The sequence below is a fragment of the Camponotus floridanus genome, unplaced genomic scaffold (assembly GCF_003227725.1).
Source record: "Camponotus floridanus strain SB8 unplaced genomic scaffold, Cflo_v7.5 scaffold75, whole genome shotgun sequence".
NCBI lineage: Eukaryota > Metazoa > Arthropoda > Insecta > Hymenoptera > Formicidae > Camponotus > Camponotus floridanus.
In genome coordinates this window covers 176,209-198,159 of record NW_020229844.1, presented here as the reverse complement: position 1 = coordinate 198,159, position 21,951 = coordinate 176,209, and the positions used below count along the sequence as shown (strand labels likewise).

Below are 21,951 nucleotides of genomic sequence, written 5' to 3'. Positions count from 1 at the left end.
AAAATGCGATTAAGAATTGATCTGGCGCTCTCTACAAATTGAGAATAAATAATATAGATGATAGGTTTATTAGGTTTTATCTGCAATCTAAAAAGCATGAAATATTTATCTTTGTAAGCATATGAGTTGAAGACCTGTCCAATATGACTAGCCGAGCGAAGGAGGGTCAATAAGGGTAACGATAAGGGTGAGTGATGTATGATTTGACTATATATATCGAATGAGAGTACGCTAGAGGAGGAAAAATTCCGGAGGATCCGGTGTCAGTATTAAATTGTATAAATAGGAAAACACTCATCCTTCCTTGATAAGAGGTTCGCAAACATGGTACGTCGATACATTTTTGCTATTACGAAATATTCTCGTTCTCTCTTATTGTGTATTTACGTAACTCTTATTCGCAGTTAATTCGTGAATTTGCCCTCGTAGTGTTATTATTTCCACCTACACTCCTGGGCAATGATTATCGATGGTATCGCGCTGTTGAATTTTGGAGCAGCGTCGTTTGTTCTATGGAAAATTCCAAAACCGTCCATTTTCATGGCGTGCTCGATAATAATAAAAGCTCTATTCTTTTTGAACGATGCTTCGAGGCTTTTGTACGCAGCATCGCTCGTAAATGCTCGACGACAACCGTATTGAGGACCTATACATTTCCCGACTTAGGAAATACATCTTTTGTAGATGATAACAATGTAATTTGCGGGATCGCAAAGGAGCCGTCGATGTGGAAAATTACATCTAATAAGCTTCCTTTTCTAATAACATCCGCGAGAGTTGAAAGGATCCAAAATGACAAAGCCTTTGGGAAGAACACGTGGAACGTGCACGTGATTCTCGCAAAGAACATTCATTCTTTCGATAAAATTTCGAAGGATGGCTCGACGTTCGAATGGAATCCGTACGATCGATTTATTATACTGATCGTTTGTCAAGAGGAAATGTTATATAAGTCGAGGCTTGATGACATTTTAAAGACATTATGGTCTAAACATAAGATGCAAAGCATTTTAGTTGCCGAAACGATCGCTATCGCAGATAACACTCGAATTGATCAAGCCATTCGTATTTACAATCCGTTCGCCAAAGTCAACGATTCTGGTTCGTAATCCTTAGTTATCGATTAAGTAAATAAAATTGATAAGTAATGAAATTATTCTTGATATAATTATTCATCGATTCTTCTGCAGCTTTTGTTATAAAGTAATATTTGCTTAATTTTTCAGCGTATGGTCGAGTCGAAATTATAAATGTAAAAACGGTAGGAGAGGCGTCGAGTCTGCTATCTCACTTAAGCTACTATCAAACAAATAATATGAATGGATACGAATTAAAAACAGGGGTCTTCTCGAAAGACGAAGATATGAGTGACGAGGAGAAAATGGGACTGAGCAAACGTTACAATAATAATCGTAGTTTCAAAGAAATTGACCAAATAATACTGAATACGATAGCTGAACACATGAATTTCACATATAGACAAATGCTTCCAAAGGATAATAAATTTTTCGGCTATCAGTTATCTAACGGGACGTACGTCGGTGCTATAGGTATTAATGTAACGATATTTCTGTGGAATTATTTGCTAGTATAGTTCATTTTATTTCTGTTCCGTTTTTCTTTTGATTGTCGTACGATAATAACTAGCTTACACAGGCGATGTAATATACGGTAGAGCGGACATCTGCTTCGAATCCTTTTTCATAAAGAAATATAGTACTGATCCCGTGGAGGACGTAAACTTCAGTGTATATATGGACTTCGACAGAGTATGCGTGATTGTTCCTAAAGCAACCAAGATACCCAAGGGGCTTCGACTATATCACTTTTTTCCGCTCTCAGTTTGGATCTGTACAATGTTGTCGCAGATCTTTGTGTACCTAACGTCGTATTTACTGCAAATCTTTACTCCAGGAAGGTAGATGCATATCATTAGAACATCAGTCGATTATTTATATGATGTAAGCGAAAAGACACATTCATGCTTTCAGAACGAAAAAGCTAAGTTTCTCTGCAACGATCTATCGATTGTTTTTATTGAACATCGGTTGCTCTCAAAAGTGGCCAAACACGAATGCTGAAAGAATATTACTATCGGGCATTTTCCTCACTAACATCACTATAACTAGTCTCTTCAGTGGTATTTTATACAACAGTTTCGCGCATGATATGTATTATCCAGATATTGAGACTCTTTACGATTTCGATGCTTCGGGATTGCCGATTTCATTGGTATCTCTCGGTCTAGCTGATATCTTTGACGATGATAACAGTTCGATACTCATGCGAAACTTGCAAAGTAAATTGCGATATGGTGAAAACGCCGTACCCAATGCGGCTTATTATCGAAATGGCTCGGGACTTGCCAAAGAAAAATATTTCCCATACGTTGATGCGCGACACGTCGATGAGGATGGTGGTCCGTTGCTTCATCTTATCAAAGAATGTCCAGGTACGATGTTGCGTGAAAAAAAAAACGATATTATTCATAATAATAATCTTTTCACATACACATATTAATACCGCTATTGTATTAGGTGCATTCTTCTTATCGTATTTGCTGCCCAAGAATTCGATTCTGCAAGATGGAATAAACACGTGGATCGGTCGAATGAATCAAGCCGGTTTAACACTGTTGTGGGAGAAACAGACCATTCATACTTATGTTGTTCAAGCGAAGGCTGATCAAAAGAAAAGGAAAGCTCAAAAGAAAACGATCGACTTCGTGCCATTCAATCTATCCGATGTGCAATCTTCGTTTTATATGCTGCTGATAGGGCTATCGGTATCTGCGATAGTATTTTTGCATGAGAAAGGCTGGCTGAGAAGTCGATTATTGCGCACCAAGAAATCAAACTCGGAATCTACTATCGGATGCTAGTCATGAAACCGTAGATAGAACCACGCCTATTTCATTTCAGTTCTTTCCTTTGCGAGATTTTTTTTTAAGGAAATTGCAAAAGTACGCATAAGCGAAGTATAAAAAAAGATATAAAGAAGAAATATTTCTTCTTTCACGCTCTTGTTTTCTTCCGTTTTTTGTTCCAATTCCCTCGATTATAGGCGAATTATTGTAGTAAATCTCAATGAATCCAGTAGAGAGAGCAATCTGATCTAATGGCAATTTTATCTTTTCATATTTAAATAGAAAAATATAACACAAGATATAAGATATTATTGTGCTAATATTTTAGACTAACACATCAATACACGCGAAATGAATTCAGTAGGACTTATTGATAGGACCCATAATTGATCGAAGATGAGAAAAATCGCAAATAAAAAGAAATATAGATGAAATTGTATACTTTTTTCACACATACACACATACATAAATAAATATTGTCTTCAAACTAATTTATCCCTAGTACAGTTATTAACATATATATATCTTATAATTTGAACTGAAAGCGCATACTTGTTTGATGGATCACATTCAGGACAAAGATACACACACACACACTATTATGGACCATTGACGTCCTGCGCGCAGGCTCTTTCACAAGAGCAGTGAGGAAAACGTTGAGAGGGAGTGAAGGATGCTCGTGAATTTTCGCCAATAACATCGCCAGTAGCGCGACAATCCACCGACTGGATCTACTCGTGGTAGCGTAACCTGTTGCCATGACAAATCTCGGACGACGAAGTGCACAAAGTGTTACTAGTTACTAATGATACAATATTCATTTGATTTTTTCGACGCATTACATGTGTAAGTGCGTGCGTGTATGTGTACGTGCGTAAGATAATTCGAGTTTGTTGTCCTTACAAATGTACAAAATATACGGTTTTGATGGTATCGTTTTTTTTTCAGATTCTAATTTTCTCGAAAAACGAGCGAAAAAGAGATACTTTACTACTAGAGGAATTAAATAATTCAGCGAGATATATTTCATCAGCAAAAATGGAACATATTGTAACATACAGATCTTGATATAATTAAATTTTGATCGACCTGTCACGCGTCAATCTACCTTTGCATAAGTAACAGACATTTTTTTCTTCTTTTTTTCTCTCTTCCTTTTTTATTTCGTTATAGTCTTGATGAATAAACATAGAAAGTTGCAAATCACTCGAATGATTTGCTAATTTGAATCGTAGAACATAATTAGTTGCGAATTAAAGATATATCAGCTGTTAAGTGGAACAGAAAATAATAAGATCGGCGACACAGCCAGCGTTACAAATACTTGCAGTTATGCCAGAAATGAAGATGCGAATATTCTTGTCGGATAGCGGAATAGAATATCGCGATAAGTTTTCATGCCTACGGGCAAGAGCGCTTATAACAGGTACCGGATATCCTCGAATACATCCGAGCTGCTGAGACATCTGAAGATCCGGGAGATTATGTCAACTATGTTGGACAATTATAAGGATATTTTCCGTAGATTAAATATAACCGACGAAGAGATTAATTACTATGGTCTTGATAATTTGACAAATTATAGAAGTAACTGTATCGAAACGATACATGTTACGTGCTATTGCGACGGTGCGATTCGCGATCTGGCGACGCAATACAAGAATTACCATGGTTATGCTTCCCTTATCGTATGTTCCTTTGGTACACTCACCAATATGCTGAATATCGTTGTCCTCACGAGGAAAGATACAAAGGCGGCACCCATAAATCGCATTCTCACCGGCCTGGCTGTGGCGGACGCGTTGGTGATGTTGGAGTACATTCCTTTCGCAATTTATAAATATTTCGTATTACCAGAGCATAGAATCTTCCCGTATGGATGGGCCGTCTTCGTACTGTTCCATATGCATTTCACGCAGCTTTTTCATACGATCAGTATTGCTCTCACGCTCACTTTAGCCGTTTGGAGATACATCGCCATCAGGTGAGTTTCATGATCTTGAATTCTATTCGAATGTAAAAAGATTAGAAAAACGTTGTCTTATGTTCTCTTCTGTGTATATGCACCAGATTTCCGCGTTACAATTATACTTGGTGCACTGACAGACGTTGTACGATTGCTCTTTCGTGTAGTTTTGTTGCTCCGTTTTTTGCCTGCGCTCCTAGCTATCTTATATTTGGAGTAAGTAAACGTCAATTATATTTTACTCGATGTCATAGTTACGCTTACAATAAATTTAAATTTCACTATGTCAGATAAAGACAAAGATCATTTATGAAAACGGCACCAAGGAGATTTTGTATCACGTGGACGCTGATTGTTCCATTGATAAAGGATTCTTGTATCAATTAAATTTCTGGATACTTAGCGTAGTTGTTAAACTCTTGCCGTGCGTCCTTCTCACCATCATCATTTGCTGGCTGATAAAAGCCCTTTATAGGTAAAATAATACAGAATATTATATTAACAGATTATTTAATAATGTACATAATTACGTTCTCATAATTCGCGTTCTCATATACTTCAACATTTTACTTGATTAAAAGGGCAAAAGGTAGGAAACAAATTTTGAAGAACTACAATCACTGTACCGCAAAGGCGGCTAAGCCAACCTCATCAGGAATCTCCGATCTCGATTACGATACATCGTTCGATAAAAAGGATGAATGTCCGCGACAAGTGAGTAAATCTGACAAGCGAACGGACAGGACAACGAGAATGCTTGTAGCGGTATTGCTGTTGTTCCTGATAACGGAAATCCCTCAAGGCATTTTGAGTTTACTTTCTGCAGCTTTGGGGGATTGTTTCTTCCGTAATTGTTATCACAAGTTTGGAGAAGTGATGGATATCTTTGCGCTATTAAACGGCAGCATAAACTTTATCTTATATTGTTCCATGTCGCGGCAATTTCGTATGATTTTTGGACAATTATTTAAACCTAGGATCATAAGCAACTGGCCAACGATGAACCAACACCAAACCGATGTACAAAGCACATATGTTTAATGAAAGAGATTTTATGGAATGTTCTCTCTGTTTTTCAAACATAGAATTTAAAAGAGCATGTAATCTATTTATAATGAAATATCTAAATGTGCGTTATAATTTATAAATATATAATGTTATATGATTAATAAAAAATTAAAAAATAATCTTAAATAATCTAGATAATAATCTAAATAATCCAGATAAAAAAGAAAAGATTTCAAATCAACAGAATCAAAATATATATATTATTTACAGAATATACTACAAATTATATTACCTTTTCATAAAAATTATTACAACTTTGTTAATAAAATTAATTATAATTATAATTATCGCATGTATGCAAACTTAAATAAATAAATTTAATAAGTAATTTTTTAATTATGCATACACGCATTTATATTTGATTCTGTGATTTCATCTAGTTAAATGTATATCTTTTCAAATATCATGTAAATAAATGTTGCGTCGTTAATTAATCTATTGTATCTTACTTGTGTGTAAAATATGCTACAATAGAAATGTAAAATGTGGTAATGTTTCAATAAATAATTTCGTTAAATTTCTGTATGGATGTAATATGCAAATATCCTCTCGGTAAAAGAGGGTGAAAAAGAAAAATGTAGTTTTTAAACTTCATCAGCACTTAATTGTCGCTCTTCACTCTCTACAACTGGCAACTCTTGATTAGTATTTAATTCTATTTTTTCACGCTGCAATTTCTTCGACAATTTTTTCGCCATTTGTGATATCTGTATATATTATAATGTATTATAATATAACATTATAATCATGTAATTAATATGCTACATATTCTGTCAAATGTAATGTCCTAAAGTTTCGATTTTTACCTGCATATCAACGTCAACAACAGCCATAATATCATTAAGTGCTGTCAACATTTCAGTAGCATTAGCTTGTTTACCACGAGCGTCAAGAATTACTGCATAATTAATCAATATTAGTGGATCCTGAGGAGCAAGGGCGTGAGCTTTCGTCAAGGATCTCTCGGCACCTTCTAGATCATCTAAACGTTTCAGAGCCACTGAAATATAAAAAGAATAAATTTAATAAAGGATCCGCGAGTGGAAGAGACGCTTTCGATCAATATTCCATCAGCGAAAAAAGGCTCGCGTAAAAACTTCAGGATTAATAATAAGCTTTTTACACAGAAAACATGATTCAATGTGGAAAGCTGTTTCTTTAAATATATCATTGAATCGTTCAATATTTTCTACTTACGACCTAGCAACAGATACGGTGTAGGATTTTTTGGTTCAGCGCTAACCGCAGCGCATAAATAAATCGCGGCAGATGCGGGTTGTCCAGTGGTGAGAAAAACGATTCCGAGATTGCACGACGGAACACAGGACATCGGGCTCAAATAATGCGCTCGTTTCAACGAGCTAATAGCCTATGAAACATTGGAGAAGAAATTTTATTTCTCTCAATAAAATAATTCAATAATAATTCTTCTTCTTAATCCCATCATTATTTTTAATAATATCGATAATGATGCAATTTTATCTGTAATGAACTTGTGATATATAATGCAATTTTCTGTTTTAATGAACTCAATTTTACGATAAGTTTTGTATATCGAGTATAGTGTATAATTTGTATACTGTTTCACCTATAATGTAACTCATTTTCGTTATTAAGCGAAAATTTGCAAACAAATTATTTCTCTGTTAATCGACAAGATGTAATCTCGCTTTTCAACTTATATTTTAGATGCTATCTGAAGTATATATAGTATATAGTTATCACCACAGTAAAACAAGAACTAGAGTGTTATCAACGTGCCACGATGCAGTGCAATATTGTGGTTTCCCACTTAATTTCAACATATTCCCAAGAGATGTTCTCTCTACTTCTCTTCATGATATCGCGATTCAAAATTTTTACAAGTCACATGGCCACTATTATTTTATAAATAAATCAACGAACATATGGTTTTCTTTTTTTCTCTCCTCTTTTCTAGAATATTCGATGAATCGTATTATGCGAAATGCAAAACGATGCAATGCAACTCGGGAAAATTCTCTATGTCAAAGTTCTCTGTGTCTGATATCTGCTGCAAATATCAAATGCGAATATCAGGCTACAAGCTTTTTAGTAACTAGATCACTGATTGTATTACACACTATTCAGTTAAGTAAATATTTCTAGCAACGGAAATATATATAAAAAAAAAATTTGTCTCTCTTTGTTTTCGTATGATAGTATATTTTAAAAATCAATATTTTAATTATAAATTTTTTCTCTTCTTTTATTATATAGAGTTATTGTAAATTTATGTGCTGAAAAAGAGAAAAAGCGGAAAAACAGAAAAGAAAAATGGATTGACTTACAGCAACGTATTTTTGTTTTGAGTAGAGACACATTCCGATATTATTCCAAAGCGCTGAAGATTCTGAAATGATTTGTGCTGCTACTTTATACTTTGATAAGGCTACATCATATTCTCGATGATTCTGAAAAATATGATTATTCAGTAAAGCGCAAGAGCAAATTCCGCACGAGAGAAGCGTGAGGATAAGTAATTAAATCTCCATTTAATAAATGTGATATACGCCTTTTAGTTATCTGTATTAGCATAGTAATGCAATAACACTGTAAAAATTAATGAAATAAAACTTCTATTCAGGAATGAAAGAATTTAATGGAATTGAATGGAAAAATTTTGGAGAATTTGAAGAATTTTAAAATTAATTTGATGAAACAAATATGAAAGAATGCAAATTAATCGATAAATTATGTTCGTAAATTAAAGAAAAATGAAAAAAATATGAAATCGAATTTTTTAAATAAATTCACGCACCTGCATTATATAAGCCATGGGCAAAATCGCTTTAACGCAATTAGGCGAATAAGCTAATGCCGCTCCAAATTGCTGAAATGCTCGTTGTGTATCTCCAATTTTTAGATACAAGAGACCCAATTCCGTCGCTGCGTCGATACTCTCGGGATTAGCGCTGAGCGGCAAGGAAAGCAAAAGATTATTATGTTGAGATTATCGGGTCAACACAAGAAGAAAAGAAAAATATAATGGGAAAAATAAGAAACATATCATGAGAAAAGAAGGCTAGTAGAAACGAACGAATTAAAAACTACTATATTAATAATAAATAATAAATGGTAAATAATAAATAATAAATGATGAATAAATAATAGATGATAATGAAAAATATTAAATCAAATCATATCACTATATAGAAATCGAAGTAGCATTTCTAGAATTTTTACGTGAATTCATGCGGCTAATGATGTTACTTACTTTAAAGCTGCCGTATAAGCATTTCTGGCTTCTGGAATCATATCATCTAGAAAATAAAGTCTTGCAAGAGCAAGATTGGGCAATTCGTTTTTCGTTAACTCGGTTGATCTCTTGAAATGCTTCTTACCCTCTTGTAATTGATTCAATTTCACGTAAGCTTCACCTAAACAAAACAGAAAAAATATCCGACGTAAACAAGACATCATTATGTTTCACAGAAAAAATATGCAAATAAGTTTGTGAACAAAATGAAAGATTGTATACAGAAATATCTGCAAAATTATGCGCAAAAAATATCAAGTTAAAGAGAGTAAAAATGCATAGTACATTATCGTTAATAAAGTAATATTTGTTGAGTGCACTTCTCCAGAAGTTTGCAAAACTTGGCAAACACGCGCTACGCGAAGTGTATCGTGCCGTAAAACGAATTAGAGGAGAACTTGCCAAGACCGTAATATATTTCCCAATCCGGTACAGCGGATATCTTCTCGGCTTCCGTGTATGCGTCTATTGCACGCCTATGACTTCCCATTATTAATCTAAAGTAGAGCGTAACATTATTATTACGTGCATCAAACTACAGACAATCCTATTTCCCCAAACTACAGATAATCCTATTTCCCCATCGATAATTACTTACAACGATTTCGCTATCTGTTTAACGTTGTCGATATTTGTCGAATTCACATTGTACGCGGTTTGAAAACAATCCAGTGAATCTTGAATCTTGCCTTCCTTTCTGAGAATTAAACCCTATAAAAATGAAAACGACTGTAGATATGTATTGTGTGAATTACATAAAACGGAAGAGAATTTTATAATAAAAAAGATTTATAAATTTCGAATAAAATCTTGGTCCGTCCCTCAGTGCTTTGTACCATGTAATAATAGCAAGTAACATGTATAACTGATTTTTTTTGTATCGATTCCGTCGATTTCATCGATATCATCTTTACTGTATCGATCACAATCGATCTCACCTTCAAATAACTGGCGTATTCGTGACCGTCCGATTTCATTAGTTCCTGTTCGATTAGTAGCTTGCAAGCACTGAACTCGTGTCTCGTATAATGTCGATGTAATAGCCAATTGCGATTCTCTATAGCTGCTATATCCGGAGCTGCGTGTGTAAACAGAGAGGACGAAAAAACCAGTAAGAAAGAGATGACATTTTCATATATTTTTAAATAAAAAGAGGGAACGCGCATAAATATTCTAAAATCGATCGCTTATTTCACGTACACATTAATAATGTTTGCGATACCTCTTTTGCTTCTGTCATTTCTCGTCCGTTGTACGACTGTATTTTCCTGTAAACGACCGTTACTGAGGACATTATTCGCCATTATTTCCTCTTGAACTAATTTAATTTAACTGTAATAATATTATGGTATAATTCCTTTTGTTTCATGCGCTTTTTGCGCTTGCTCCTTCAACTCCTCTTAATGTTATTCGAAGAAGAGAGAAATGTTATCGCGTTCTATCTCCATGGTAACCGGATAAGCTTCGAGAATATATAAGTCCCGTTCGCACCACACATATGTATATACATATACACACCTGTCAAAATCGAACAATGTCATTGAATGCTTTAAGCCAAATATAATTTGATTCTTATAATCATTCCGATTAAATTAATTATTGATTATATAACTTATAGAATAATTAACAATAACATTTTTAACAACATAATTATAATATTGTATAAGATGTATATATCGGGAATTACGCAAACGAAATGAAAATGATTTCTCGTGCAAAATGTAGAATAAAATTTTTTCATACAAAGCTTTTTCGAAAAAAATCCGTGGATTTGACTAATAACTAAAAATTAGCTTATACATACACACGCACACAACAATTAAATCAATTTACGCTTTTTTAATTCGCCGAATAATATTTTGTGCGAATGACAAAGAAACTTTAATAAAAAGAATTTTTAACAATTTGTAAAATATAAATGCATTATTGACATTTTGCATTGCTTTGATTCGTACCGAATCACACTGTTTATATATAATATAATATAGTATATATATATATATATATATATATATATATATATAATATAATATAGTATAAATATATAATAACATTTTATTCTCTTGCTGAAATGAAATGTATACACGTAGACGGATCTTGAAAGTTGATTTTGTCAAAAACAAAGTATGAAAAAATTTTATTTTATATTTCCAACTTATATATTTGATGAAGAATCATCTTCATTTTATTTGATAATTTTATTCTGTATATAATATGGTAGAAATATTATTATTGATCACCTGTTCCCGAAAGCACGCTATCACTTATATCGACGTTTAAAAATTGTCACTGTGCCAAACGCGATTGATCAATCATGATATTTTATGTTCAATCAGTACGTGAGCAAACAGGTGTCATCTTCTTATTGATAATAAATCTTCATTCCATTTGCATTTTTTACATTCTTCCCTTTCTCTTCAACAGATATATGTATCAATATATATGTACAAATATATGTATATTTATATATCCCATTTTTCGAGTGTAGAAAATAGGAGCTCGAGTGAATTGACGTTTGCCGGGCATGCGCGATAAAATCGACTTGTATGACTCACTGTCGTACCCGCTGTCAACATTGCGGCTTCAGATTCGCGGCGCCAAGTGTCTACGATTTGAACGTTATCTAGTCCGAATGAGCGCGAAATACGATATGTGAAAAATTGAAAGAAGTCGGTTAACGTAATCAGCTGTTTGTGAAGTCCATTGAAAATCACCGATAGAAATGAGATGGAAAAAACGGGCGAAAGACACCGTGTGCGTTGACAGCGCGATACTTGCAACGGAGTGTTATCAAATGCGATAGCACTGACGCATCTCTTATCACTAGCGCTGCAAGATGTACGGCAGATGCTACGACGCGCGTTAACTCGTATATATGTATACATATCTATGTATGTACGGATTCAAGTGTGCTTGCGGTACATAACTGACAATTTCGTGGTATTCTTTCTCGGGAGGTGTACAAATTACAGAGAGAAGAACGGATATGAGGCGCGCAATAAGAGACAATGTAATGTGGAATCGACATCGGCTGAGACCGGGGCCGTAAACAGCTGGTTAGGGTTAGGTTATCTCGTCAGTGTGACGTTGAGAGAGTTGGGAGTATTTTGCTTATCGCTTCTCGACACCTGTTAACACGAATCTTGCTTCACCCTTGACGTTTTCACATTCTGTGTTTCGACATAGAGATAGTAAATGCATTAATCCGTGAGGTCGGCTTCCATGTTTTCCGCCTGGTAACTATTATTATTATTATGCACTTTCAATTGGCCTGAGGGAGAAAGAGATATTGTATAAGTGATATATATCTCTTAATTTAAAATTCTAATAATGTCAATTTTATGTATCTTATATCAGAACAAAAAAGAATATCGTATGATTTTACAGGAAACAAGTATTCAAATGCAATATCATGAAAACAAGAAATTAAGACAGAATGAGCTGCTCCGTAGAATTACGCCAGCGTAGGCAACAGGGGATGGCGGAGGATCCTCATAAACTCGCGGCGATGATGAATAAGTCTCAGAGGCTTATACTAGGACTTTTAATTCTATTACTGGTCGATATAATTTGGGTATCAAGCTCTGAACTTACCAAAGTAAGATCGTTGTTTTGATGTTTACAGTCTTTTCTTATCCTTTACCTCTTTCATTGTAATTATTTTACTTGTTCATACTTATTACCTGCAATTATAAATTACTTTTTTAACTCCTCATTAAATACTCAGAAATTTTTATTATTATTATATATACAATATGAAGATTAATAGTAATAATATATGCTATTTTTTAGTATATTTACAGGGATGCAACCTTTGAGAAACCATTTTTCAGTACATATATAAGGACATCTATGTTTACATTTTATTTGCTCGGCCTGTGCTTTTGGCCACCTTGGCGGGAACAATGTAATAGACCTGCAACATATATGGTATATATTGAAATATATATAATTGCATGAAATATGCTCTTTTTTCCTTTATTGTTATTTTAAGATTTTTGTATTTTTGTATTTTTGTTTTTTTATAGTTTATAGATCCTAATATCGAAGATGACAACTTCTATGCGGAAGCTAATACTAGTCTAGTAAGTATAGGAAATTATTTATAAATATAATTTATTTTTCAGAGTTTCATTTGAATTTCACATTTTTACCTCATATATCATATAAAAGGAACACTTTTTCTAAGTGAATTGAATTGAAAGAGTATATTCCAACTATATCAATAAAATAACTATATTTGAACATGAGATAAAAGTAACTTATTGCTACTAATCTAATAAAGACTTATTCTATTGCAGAGCGACCCAACGTTTGTTCCAATAAAAACTCCAGATCATTGTGACCGCTCATCGGGTACAGAAAGTGACGATTCGTCTATCCGTTCTGTAAGATTTAGTAAACTAGCTGAGGTGCGCCATATGTCAGAAAGTGATGCCACGGAAGCTTTATTGGCACGGCTTAGTTATCAAGCCAGTGTTAGAGCCGGAGAACACGCGAGACGACAAGCTAACAAATTCTCTGTACAAAAAGTGGCTAAAATAGCCCTCATGTTTTGCTTGTTTGTGGGTAACATAATGTAAAATTCAGTCGAGTAAAATATTATTTCATTGCCATTATGCATATATTATCAATATATTATATTTTTTTCCAGTGGTTCATAGCAAATTATACGTATCAGATATCATTAGAACAAATTGAAGATAAAATTGTGATTGTACTGGCATCAACATCTAGTTTATTTACATTATTTCTCGCTGCCTTCTTTCCCAGTAATGGAGGGGATAAGCTTACATTGTCCAAATTAGCTGCTGTATTCGTTAGCTTCTTTGGATTAGTAAGTTGCAAGATTATTAGAGAATTCCAATTTAGAAGTAAAATTCAATTTGTATATCGATTCCATACAATCTCTTAGCATTAAAAATAAAAATGTTTAGTCGATTCACACATTAGATATATAATATATCTGAAAAATATTATTCTTTATTTACAGATATTAGTTGGCATCTCAGATTTGACTGTAGAAAACAATAGCAAGTCAATGGGCATAATATTAGCTCTAGTCAGTGCTTTTTTTTATGCTGCATATATTGTATTTTTAAAAAGAAAAGTAGATCATGAAGAGAAAATGGATATACCTATGTTTTTTGGTTTCGTGGGAATATTCAATTTAACGCTTTTGTGGCCTTTATTTTTTATCCTTCATTACGGTCATTGGGAAGAATTTGAATGGCCCAATAGTCACCAATGGACATTCCTAATTATAAATGGCCTGATTGGTACAGTTTTAAATGAAGTTCTTTGGCTATGGTAATTTTTAAATTTTATAATGCTATATTGTGCATATAATTATATAATAATATAACTCTGATAAGTTTATATATAATTTGAATATTTTATAATTATATCCATAGGGGCTGCTTCTTAACATCGTCTCTCGTAGCGACAATGGCTGTAAGCTTAACAATGCCCATGTCAATGGTAGCTGATGTCCTCTTGAAAAAAGTTGAATACCCCTATATTTTCTACTTTGGAAGCATTCCAATGTTCTTGGCATTTCTAGCAGTGTCTCTTTTTTCTTATTACGATAATTGGGATCCTGTTATGAACTTAATGAAAAGATTTTTTATCTGGATTTGCAGAAAAAACAGATCTACAAGGTAAAGTATATGTCACGTAAGGGTAAAATGAATAATATGTAAATCAAATTATAGCAATAATGCAAAAAGTAAAATAATTATGATAATAATTGTAATCATTAATTGTATAACACATGTATTATATATGAAAGATATGAAAATTGAAATTTCAATATTATTATCAATTCATTTTCAGGATTCCAGATCTTGAAGCGGAGCAAACAGAATCCCTAATAGGGATAGATAGTGGTGATCATGAAGCTTAATATGACAATAATGAGAGGATCGAAAAACATGGTAAAACATTTCATGATATATATATGCCGTCATAATAATTAGATCAATAAGCGCGTGATTCTCTCTTATATATACGTGCCTCCCCATCGGCCGTAAACACCCGTTTCCATTTATATATTTCATTCATACACATTCATTTATATGTCTCAGCGACAGTTGTGTATTACATTCTGATATAACGATCATATAAGATTCCATTTTCTCTATATACATATTTCTAAATATTACTTTATTTCACATTCAATCACAAAATAATATTACTGCCGGACAATAATCATTGTGGGTCAAGTTAACAAACATAACGAACATGATTAACATATTTTATTTCTTCGAATCTATTTTTCCGAAACTACCTCTTTATATTTCTAATCGATTTATCATATGAACACTATGTTTTCATAAACTCTACTAATAAGATCTGGTATATAATTGTTATTTCAAAACTGCAGTTTGGATGTTGCATTTTACTCTATTCTATAATCGAATTCATATAAAAAGCAAGAAATTCAGTGTCTTTAACAAAATCTGTATATAGTAATACAGTAAGAGTTGATTGAAATCAAAGAAATATTCGTTTATAAGATTATACTTTTCCTAAATAATATTTTTTATTGCTATTAAGGCTTAATATACATACACATATATATGTGTATGTATATATGTGTATATATATATATATATATATATATATATATAATCATTGTAACATGTTGAAATGATTAAGGAATAACTTATTGGAAAAGATAGATAGTATTGTGTGAATGCTATAAAAAATTCTTGTGTACACCTAGCGCATTCTGTACTTATTATTTTTAGTATTTAGCTAATTTTAAACAAAGTATTATAAACAAAGTGAATATAGTTTTAATAACTAAAAATGAATGGAAAGAGAGTGTTAATGTGCTTTGGACCAATGAAAAATTTGATAAGTAAAAAGAGAATTTGTTAAAATGATGCATTCCCGGGAAATCAATGATGCAAAGTTTTATATTTGATGAAAACAATGATTTGAATTATATTTCAAATGTCTAGTCAAAACACATCTATGGAGTCAACTATTTATATCAAGTCACTTTCAGATGTATTTTGATAAAGCAAAATGACAAATTTTAATTCCACGATTTATAATTTGATTGTTTTATATATATGCAACACAAATTCTATTATTTAAAAAATAGTTTGATTTGTTGTTTTTTGGTAATTAATGCGCACAAGTTTCACTATGTTTAAATATCGAAAAATATAAGACGAGTTAAAAGTGTGAAACGAAAATAAATTATATTTATTAATTTCGAAATTCAATATGGAAAAGGGATAGTAATTATTCGAAATAAACGTCATGTGAAAAATTAACGTAAATATTTTTCTATAATTGCAAAATTTATTCACGTGTCACACCACGATTTGAAATGTCGTACTTTTAAAAAATTAATACATTTCGATTGATCTCGTAATAAAAATACGATATAATATAATGCATTATTTAATTGTATTAAATAATGCATTATATTATATCATATTTTTATTATAAGTACATTTTCTGACTGTGTAAAAAGGATAAATCGGAGAATCGGAGATTGTATATCTATATTGTACAATATTGGTAATCTGTATAAAAGAAAAAAAAATATTTGGATAAATGTTGGATAAAAAATTGCAATATCTTTATGAGATAAAAATAAATAAGAGAAAAGGGATAGTTGCAATTTTAGATTAACGATGTGATATAACAATAAAATATGGTGCGTAAATTATTTGAGTATAACGCGACCCATTAAATTATTGAACTATTAATTGATCGTTCCTATATGTTATAACCAGACTTGAAATTCAGCTTTTACTTATCAGCCAATGTATTGTGCATAGAAAGATTTTTTTTTGTTCTCTTAATTATGTTTATTTTTAAGATACTTGCTAACATTCTATGCATCATCTCATGTAAAATTTTAAAAGTAATATTTCTCTCGAAACTCAAGACTGGCTATAACTATATTTATTGTATATATATTTGGTGTAAATATCGTATTATATTTTAAAATTCAACTTACAGTTGTATACATATATAAAAATTATGTGATAATAAAATATAATCCTTAACAATCATTTATTTTGTGTGTTCGTATAGTGTGTAATAAGAAACAATTCTGAGACAAATGATTCTAGATAAACAAAACAATTTATAACTTCATGTCACATAAAAGGCGCTCGATGCTGATGAAACATGTAATTGACATGCATAATTCTGCTGCGTGTATATTTTTTTTTAGATTAATATGTCAAGTGGGTTAATTTTTAATGACGTGGCACAATATATATATCGTTATAATTGGGGAATTCTAATGTCCACAATAATAAATAAATCGCGATATGACGCGTGACAACGAAACAAGTGCACTTGAGTTGCATATAAAAGGTAAAATCAATCTCCAAGAATAATAAATCACACTGCTTTTAATATATTTTTTTACAGTAAACGGGCAAAATTTATCAGCGATTTCGGAAAATCGTAATATAAGCACGTTACGGTAAGTATTTTAAACGTAATCACATTTGAATTATTATATATTATTAATAAGGCAAAATTTTTATTCAATTTCTTACGAACGATATTCTTGATGTTAGACCTCCTTCCGATCCATCTTGGCCGAAAATACCTCTACGTCGTTTAAACAATAATGTCAATGATATTATCGAACCGCCATGTGTGGTTACCCTGATAGGAACTCCTAGGAAAGGTCGCAGTATAGTACGACCTGTTACGTGTCAGTAAGCATATTTGTTTTTTACGTATTTTTGAATATTGATTAATGAATTTTGTATATTGAATAAAAATTAAATTAAATAATAAATATAAAATAAATATTGAAAAATATATGAATATTATTTTCGTATATTGGGATATCGCGATCAAATCGGAGAAATTTATTACACTTCTATACATTTCCCTTGCTTTTTTCTTTTTTTTATCTTAGATATATCAGACCGAAATTGAATCAAAAGTACGAAGTACCCACGCATATACCGAAAAGATTGCCCGGTTCCATCGATCCACGTTTTAAAAGGTATTCCCTCAAGGTAGATCCTAATTAAATTTCTCATTAAAGTCCATGTTTCTTGGCTTCGCATCGAATTCTGTTACATGATATGTAACATGGTAATTAGCGTGCGAAACATTCTCTAATATATCATCTTGCGTATTTTTGTCCACGCTTGGTTTCATTAACACAATTTGTAATGCGACACAGGCAGATATCGCGACAGAAGACCGAGAAGCCAGATGAATCTTGTGATACGAAGAATGATAAACAAACGCCAGAAATGCATGTTTCGCAAGAAATTGAGAAACCTGAGGACAGAATGCAAGGAGCGATTGAAAGTGCGGATAATTATGCATGTTATAATGTAAATAAATTATTAGAAAGCGTCAACAAAGAGACCACTGATTGTCCCACTAAAGAACAATTTATTTCGGAAGCCGATTATTGTAAAACGGGTAATTGTGTGTACAAAACTCTCATCGTAAGACGCGATTGCATGTACTAAATTATTCAATTAATCTTCTAGTATGACTATTCCCTTTCAGCCCCGCCATACGTCACTAATGAGCGACGCGAAGATAGATTTCCTCAGGTAGAACAACAAGTAAGCCGCTTATAAAACCGCGATCATTATCGTTGACATTAAATATTAAAAGCGTACTATTTATCATACATATCTACACGTTTCAGGAAACTGGTAGGTCGCTACTTTTAATGGTTGATGAAAAAAAGATATTGCCTATTAACGCTTTTAACATAGAAGCTGCCGCTTCTTCGGACGTGCAGCCATTGCAATGTTATAGTGTACAAATTCCTGTAGTTGCCTATCATAATGTACCTTTACAAATATCAAATATATCAAAACAAATGCAAGAGAATATTAAAATTGAATGTCAGAGCGATAGAATGAAAGATAGAGAATCTGTCGGGAATATCGATCCAGCGTCAACTTTGATCAATTCGATTTATGACTCCAAAGAACCTGAAAAGTATCCACTTAACGGTAATGAATTATTTGCAATAATTTGTATCGTTTACATTTTCATCTTACGATGATTATATAAGATGTATATATAAGATGTTTCAAAAAAATATTTATGTGATATCTTAATTTAAAATATAAATTTAGATTTTTTCAAATTTAGAAATTTCAAAATATGAAAGATAAGAAATAGATGAAAAAGTTCCTCTAAAAATATGTTCCAATATTTTTGTTGAAAAGATATTGACACATCTAGACTTTTTTGAATATAAGATTTTATGTGAGTAAAATTATTATCAGATTATAATAAATAAATTGACAGTATTCAACTGTATTATTACTAGAAAATATGAACTTTCTCTCACGACATTAGTATAATCGAGCTGAATAGCTGTAATTATTTCAAGTTTGATTGATTTTTCTTTATAAAGATTAGCATCAAGGCAATTATATTTTACATTAATATTTTTATAAAGATAATTTATTAAAATATTAAACAATGGAATATTACTTAATGATATTTATAGTATTTATATACTTTTGTAATATGACAGACAACTTCGTGTTAATAACTGCATAATAACTTTATCATTTTTAACCATAATTTTATATTAATATTTTTAATAAGATTTTTGCGGGATCTAGAAATAAATTCTTTTTTTTAGATATTCGAGAACATAATACGAAGATCGATATTCCGGGAAATAAAAGTATTTCATGCTGTAAAACACCCGATTGCATATACAATAAAGAAGACGTTAACTCGAGTGTTTCACTAAATCAGGATATTGTAAACGACACTTTGCTCGATAAAAGTCATCGTGAAAAATTTAATACGATAGATAACGCGAATATTGTGGAAGATGGTGGAAGTTCCTCTAACACGACTACGGCTAGAAGATTGAAAACTGTCGAACAAAAATGCAATATAGATAATTCGAATACCATGGAGAGACGCGGAATTGAGCGGAAAACATTGAGCGAGACGAAAATAGCAAAAACTTCGCTACAAGAACAGAAACTCATATATCACGATAAGAATAGACAAGTCGGTTTAGACAAATCCTCGACAAACATAATGAATAACAAAATATTCAAGAGGGATATAGCCTTTAATGAAGTCAAAAATAAAGAGCTAAAACGTAAAACTGCGCCGATAAATCTATCGCGAAAGGCCAAATCATTCTTTCGAAAAAAATCTCGTTTGGCGATTACAGATTCCGATTGCACTTTGATATTGCCCGGTTCGCGTCACGTTAAAGGTAAGCAATACGAGAAAAGCCGCTTGAAGGTAAGTCAATTATTGCATAGAAGAAACGGGATAAATGGCACGAAATCTACAATACGAATAAAATCTAATAACGCGAAATCCAATCGACAAATAAACTCTTGTTCATTGACGAATTTACAAGCCAAGGGGGATTTATTCGAGGAACCATCGTCCATCCCTTTAGAGACACAGGAATTGTTGAATCAGAGTTATTGGGAATATTATTGGAAGCTCAGGCGTAAAATCGCATCGGCTAATAAACCGGATAATACGGGAGACAGAGAATGTTTGCCGGAATCCCAAACCCTCCAACAATGTTCCGTGCTCTCTTCCATGATCAATACGGCACTTCGAGATTCGACAGCTGCTGATGGCAGATCGTTTTCGGATCCGACCTTTAATGTGCGCGAGAATGTTCGTCATGAAACTTCCGGGGAATTTGCAAAGAAAGCGAAACGAAGGAAAACGAAGCGAGCGAGCAAACGGTTGCTCGGACTTAGAATTATAGGTATACATAAAGATTATGTAAGAATCGTATATACATATGTGTAATGAACGATGAGAGCTATCTTTTTTTTTCCTATTCGAAGAGACTCAAAGTATCTCGAATTCTTTTTCAGCTCTACTCAGTATCTCGATATACGTCGCGGTCATATTTCTGCCTATGTTGTACGACTATTTCTTTGACGAGGAATACGAGAACGATTACGTGGACACGAATTACATCGAACTGGCGCTTCAATATGTTGCATCGTCGTTCGGAGAAGCCTTCGATGGAATTATCGACATCTTGAACACCCTCCTTTTACGTCCAGTAAGAATCGATTAAACTTATATTAAACGTTGTATATAAATATATATTATTCGTTCTACATTTATAATCCATTAAATCGTGAAAATTGGATAAAATATTCTATAATCGTGTTATTTTCAGCGTCCCTGTGGAAAATGCAACAATGTTATTTGAATCCATCGTGTATTCATACATCTTCAACATGTTTCGTCACTTACGCTTATTCGTGTTGTTTCCTGTTTTTTACACGCGTCTAATTTTTGCGTGTGAGTTATGCGTCTTCTACGTCGAACTTTTTATATTTTTCTAATGATATTTTCTACATGCCTATTGTGCAACATGAGTATTTATACATGTGATTATATGTATTTGCGATTAAACTTTTCTTCAGATCTGAATCAAGCCTCGACTTCTTGTCTTTGTCTCTCGCATAACATCATAGATTTTTATTTAAATGATTAATTTTAATAATAAAGTGTATAATAAAACAAAGCGAAACAAGCAAAGCATATAACCTCGATGTGTTGCAAGAAAAAATTATGATACGAAGATTACGTTAAAATTAAGAAGCTGAATTAATATTGCATATTGTGTGTAATCTTACATCAAGAAAGTGAGAAGGACATTATCAAGGATTACATTTACATTATTTTAAAATTGAAAAGATAATACTTACACAAAGTTACAACTGCGCATTCTCCGTTTGAATCTTGAAAATGGAAATAGCCGTGAATTATGCGGCAAAAAGTATCCAT

At 32.4% G+C, this 21,951-nt stretch overlaps 5 protein-coding genes across 6 annotated transcripts; 4 read left to right on the top strand and 1 right to left on the bottom strand.

Annotated features, from left to right (window-relative positions):
• Nucleotides 1–143: 143 nt before the first annotated feature.
• Nucleotides 144–3,322, top strand: LOC105249185. The gene is made up of 6 exons (XM_025414066.1): nucleotides 144–165; nucleotides 313–1,101; nucleotides 1,227–1,550; nucleotides 1,657–1,918; nucleotides 1,992–2,452; nucleotides 2,538–3,322. Exons 1-6 carry the CDS (start codon nucleotides 144–146, stop codon nucleotides 2,879–2,881), a joined length of 2,202 nt encoding a protein of 733 aa, XP_025269851.1. The 3' UTR covers nucleotides 2,882–3,322.
• A 919-nt stretch (nucleotides 3,323–4,241) lies between these two features.
• On the top strand, nucleotides 4,242–5,960 carry LOC105249179 (sex peptide receptor). Its single transcript, XM_025414059.1, has 4 exons — nucleotides 4,242–4,850; nucleotides 4,937–5,048; nucleotides 5,123–5,307; nucleotides 5,414–5,960. Exons 1-4 carry the CDS (start codon nucleotides 4,264–4,266, stop codon nucleotides 5,871–5,873), a joined length of 1,344 nt encoding a protein of 447 aa, XP_025269844.1. The 5' UTR covers nucleotides 4,242–4,263; the 3' UTR covers nucleotides 5,874–5,960.
• Nucleotides 5,961–6,315: 355 nt separating this feature from the next.
• LOC105249177 (Bardet-Biedl syndrome 4 protein homolog) lies at nucleotides 6,316–11,533 on the bottom strand. Its single transcript, XM_011254463.3, has 11 exons — nucleotides 11,418–11,533; nucleotides 10,400–10,695; nucleotides 10,116–10,255; nucleotides 9,776–9,888; nucleotides 9,580–9,674; nucleotides 9,136–9,298; nucleotides 8,680–8,833; nucleotides 8,210–8,332; nucleotides 7,098–7,269; nucleotides 6,707–6,900; nucleotides 6,316–6,607 (listed from the first exon to the last, which is right to left on the bottom strand). Exons 2-11 carry the CDS (start codon nucleotides 10,479–10,481, stop codon nucleotides 6,485–6,487), a joined length of 1,359 nt encoding a protein of 452 aa, XP_011252765.1. The 5' UTR covers nucleotides 10,482–10,695; nucleotides 11,418–11,533; the 3' UTR covers nucleotides 6,316–6,484.
• Nucleotides 10,189–15,693, top strand: LOC105249178 (solute carrier family 35 member F5). Of its 2 annotated transcripts, none has more exons than XM_025414058.1 (9): nucleotides 10,189–10,288; nucleotides 12,565–12,775; nucleotides 12,970–13,107; nucleotides 13,206–13,262; nucleotides 13,479–13,742; nucleotides 13,832–14,014; nucleotides 14,171–14,487; nucleotides 14,592–14,837; nucleotides 15,013–15,693. In XM_025414058.1, the coding sequence occupies exons 2-9, from the start codon at nucleotides 12,614–12,616 to the stop codon at nucleotides 15,080–15,082; spliced, it is 1,437 nt and encodes a 478-aa protein (XP_025269843.1). In that variant the 5' UTR covers nucleotides 10,189–10,288; nucleotides 12,565–12,613; the 3' UTR covers nucleotides 15,083–15,693. The 2 variants fall into 2 exon arrangements, with proteins under 2 accessions (XP_025269843.1, XP_011252766.1); XM_011254464.3 differs by lacking the exon at nucleotides 10,189–10,288 and adding an exon at nucleotides 12,263–12,413.
• Nucleotides 15,694–17,480: 1,787 nt separating this feature from the next.
• On the top strand, nucleotides 17,481–21,576 carry LOC112639577. The gene is made up of 10 exons (XM_025414065.1): nucleotides 17,481–17,526; nucleotides 17,584–17,638; nucleotides 17,736–17,879; nucleotides 18,086–18,175; nucleotides 18,359–18,632; nucleotides 18,678–18,755; nucleotides 18,842–19,154; nucleotides 19,799–20,911; nucleotides 21,024–21,217; nucleotides 21,338–21,576. The coding sequence occupies exons 1-10, from the start codon at nucleotides 17,481–17,483 to the stop codon at nucleotides 21,368–21,370; spliced, it is 2,340 nt and encodes a 779-aa protein (XP_025269850.1). The 3' UTR covers nucleotides 21,371–21,576.
• The last annotated feature ends 375 nt before the right edge of the window (nucleotides 21,577–21,951 follow it).

What these genes read in the sequence shown, in the direction of transcription:
- LOC105249185 (XM_025414066.1), top strand. Translation starts at nt 144, where the DNA reads ATGACTAGCCGAGCGAAGGAGG. An exon ending in GACGTACGTCGGTGCTATAG is followed by an intron (nt 1,551 to 1,656) that starts GTATTAATGTAA and finishes TAGCTTACACAG; the next exon opens with GCGATGTAATATACGGTAGA. An exon ending in TCTTATCAAAGAATGTCCAG is followed by an intron (nt 2,453 to 2,537) that starts GTACGATGTTGC and finishes CTATTGTATTAG; the next exon opens with GTGCATTCTTCTTATCGTAT.
- LOC105249179 (XM_025414059.1), top strand. Translation starts at nt 4,264, where the DNA reads ATGCCTACGGGCAAGAGCGCTTATAACAGGTACCGGATATCCTCGAAT. An exon ending in TGGAGATACATCGCCATCAG is followed by an intron (nt 4,851 to 4,936) that starts GTGAGTTTCATG and finishes TATATGCACCAG; the next exon opens with ATTTCCGCGTTACAATTATA. An exon ending in CTGATAAAAGCCCTTTATAG is followed by an intron (nt 5,308 to 5,413) that starts GTAAAATAATAC and finishes CTTGATTAAAAG; the next exon opens with GGCAAAAGGTAGGAAACAAA.
- LOC105249177 (XM_011254463.3), bottom strand. Translation starts at nt 10,481, where the DNA reads ATGGCGAATAATGTCCTCAGTAACGGTCGTTTACAGGAAAATACAGTC. An exon ending in AAATGACAGAAGCAAAAGAG is followed by an intron (nt 10,256 to 10,399) that starts GTATCGCAAACA and finishes TTACACACGCAG; the next exon opens with CTCCGGATATAGCAGCTATA. An exon ending in ACCGTATCTGTTGCTAGGTC is followed by an intron (nt 6,901 to 7,097) that starts GTAAGTAGAAAA and finishes TTTATATTTCAG; the next exon opens with TGGCTCTGAAACGTTTAGAT.
- LOC105249178 (XM_025414058.1), top strand. Translation starts at nt 12,614, where the DNA reads ATGAGCTGCTCCGTAGAATTACGCCAGCGTAGGCAACAGGGGATGGCG. An exon ending in ATAGACCTGCAACATATATG is followed by an intron (nt 13,108 to 13,205) that starts GTATATATTGAA and finishes GTTTTTTTATAG; the next exon opens with TTTATAGATCCTAATATCGA. An exon ending in CGGAAGCTAATACTAGTCTA is followed by an intron (nt 13,263 to 13,478) that starts GTAAGTATAGGA and finishes ATTCTATTGCAG; the next exon opens with AGCGACCCAACGTTTGTTCC.
- LOC112639577 (XM_025414065.1), top strand. Translation starts at nt 17,481, where the DNA reads ATGACGCGTGACAACGAAACAAGTGCACTTGAGTTGCATATAAAAG. An exon ending in CGTAATATAAGCACGTTACG is followed by an intron (nt 17,639 to 17,735) that starts GTAAGTATTTTA and finishes TCTTGATGTTAG; the next exon opens with ACCTCCTTCCGATCCATCTT. An exon ending in GTACGACCTGTTACGTGTCA is followed by an intron (nt 17,880 to 18,085) that starts GTAAGCATATTT and finishes TTTTTATCTTAG; the next exon opens with ATATATCAGACCGAAATTGA.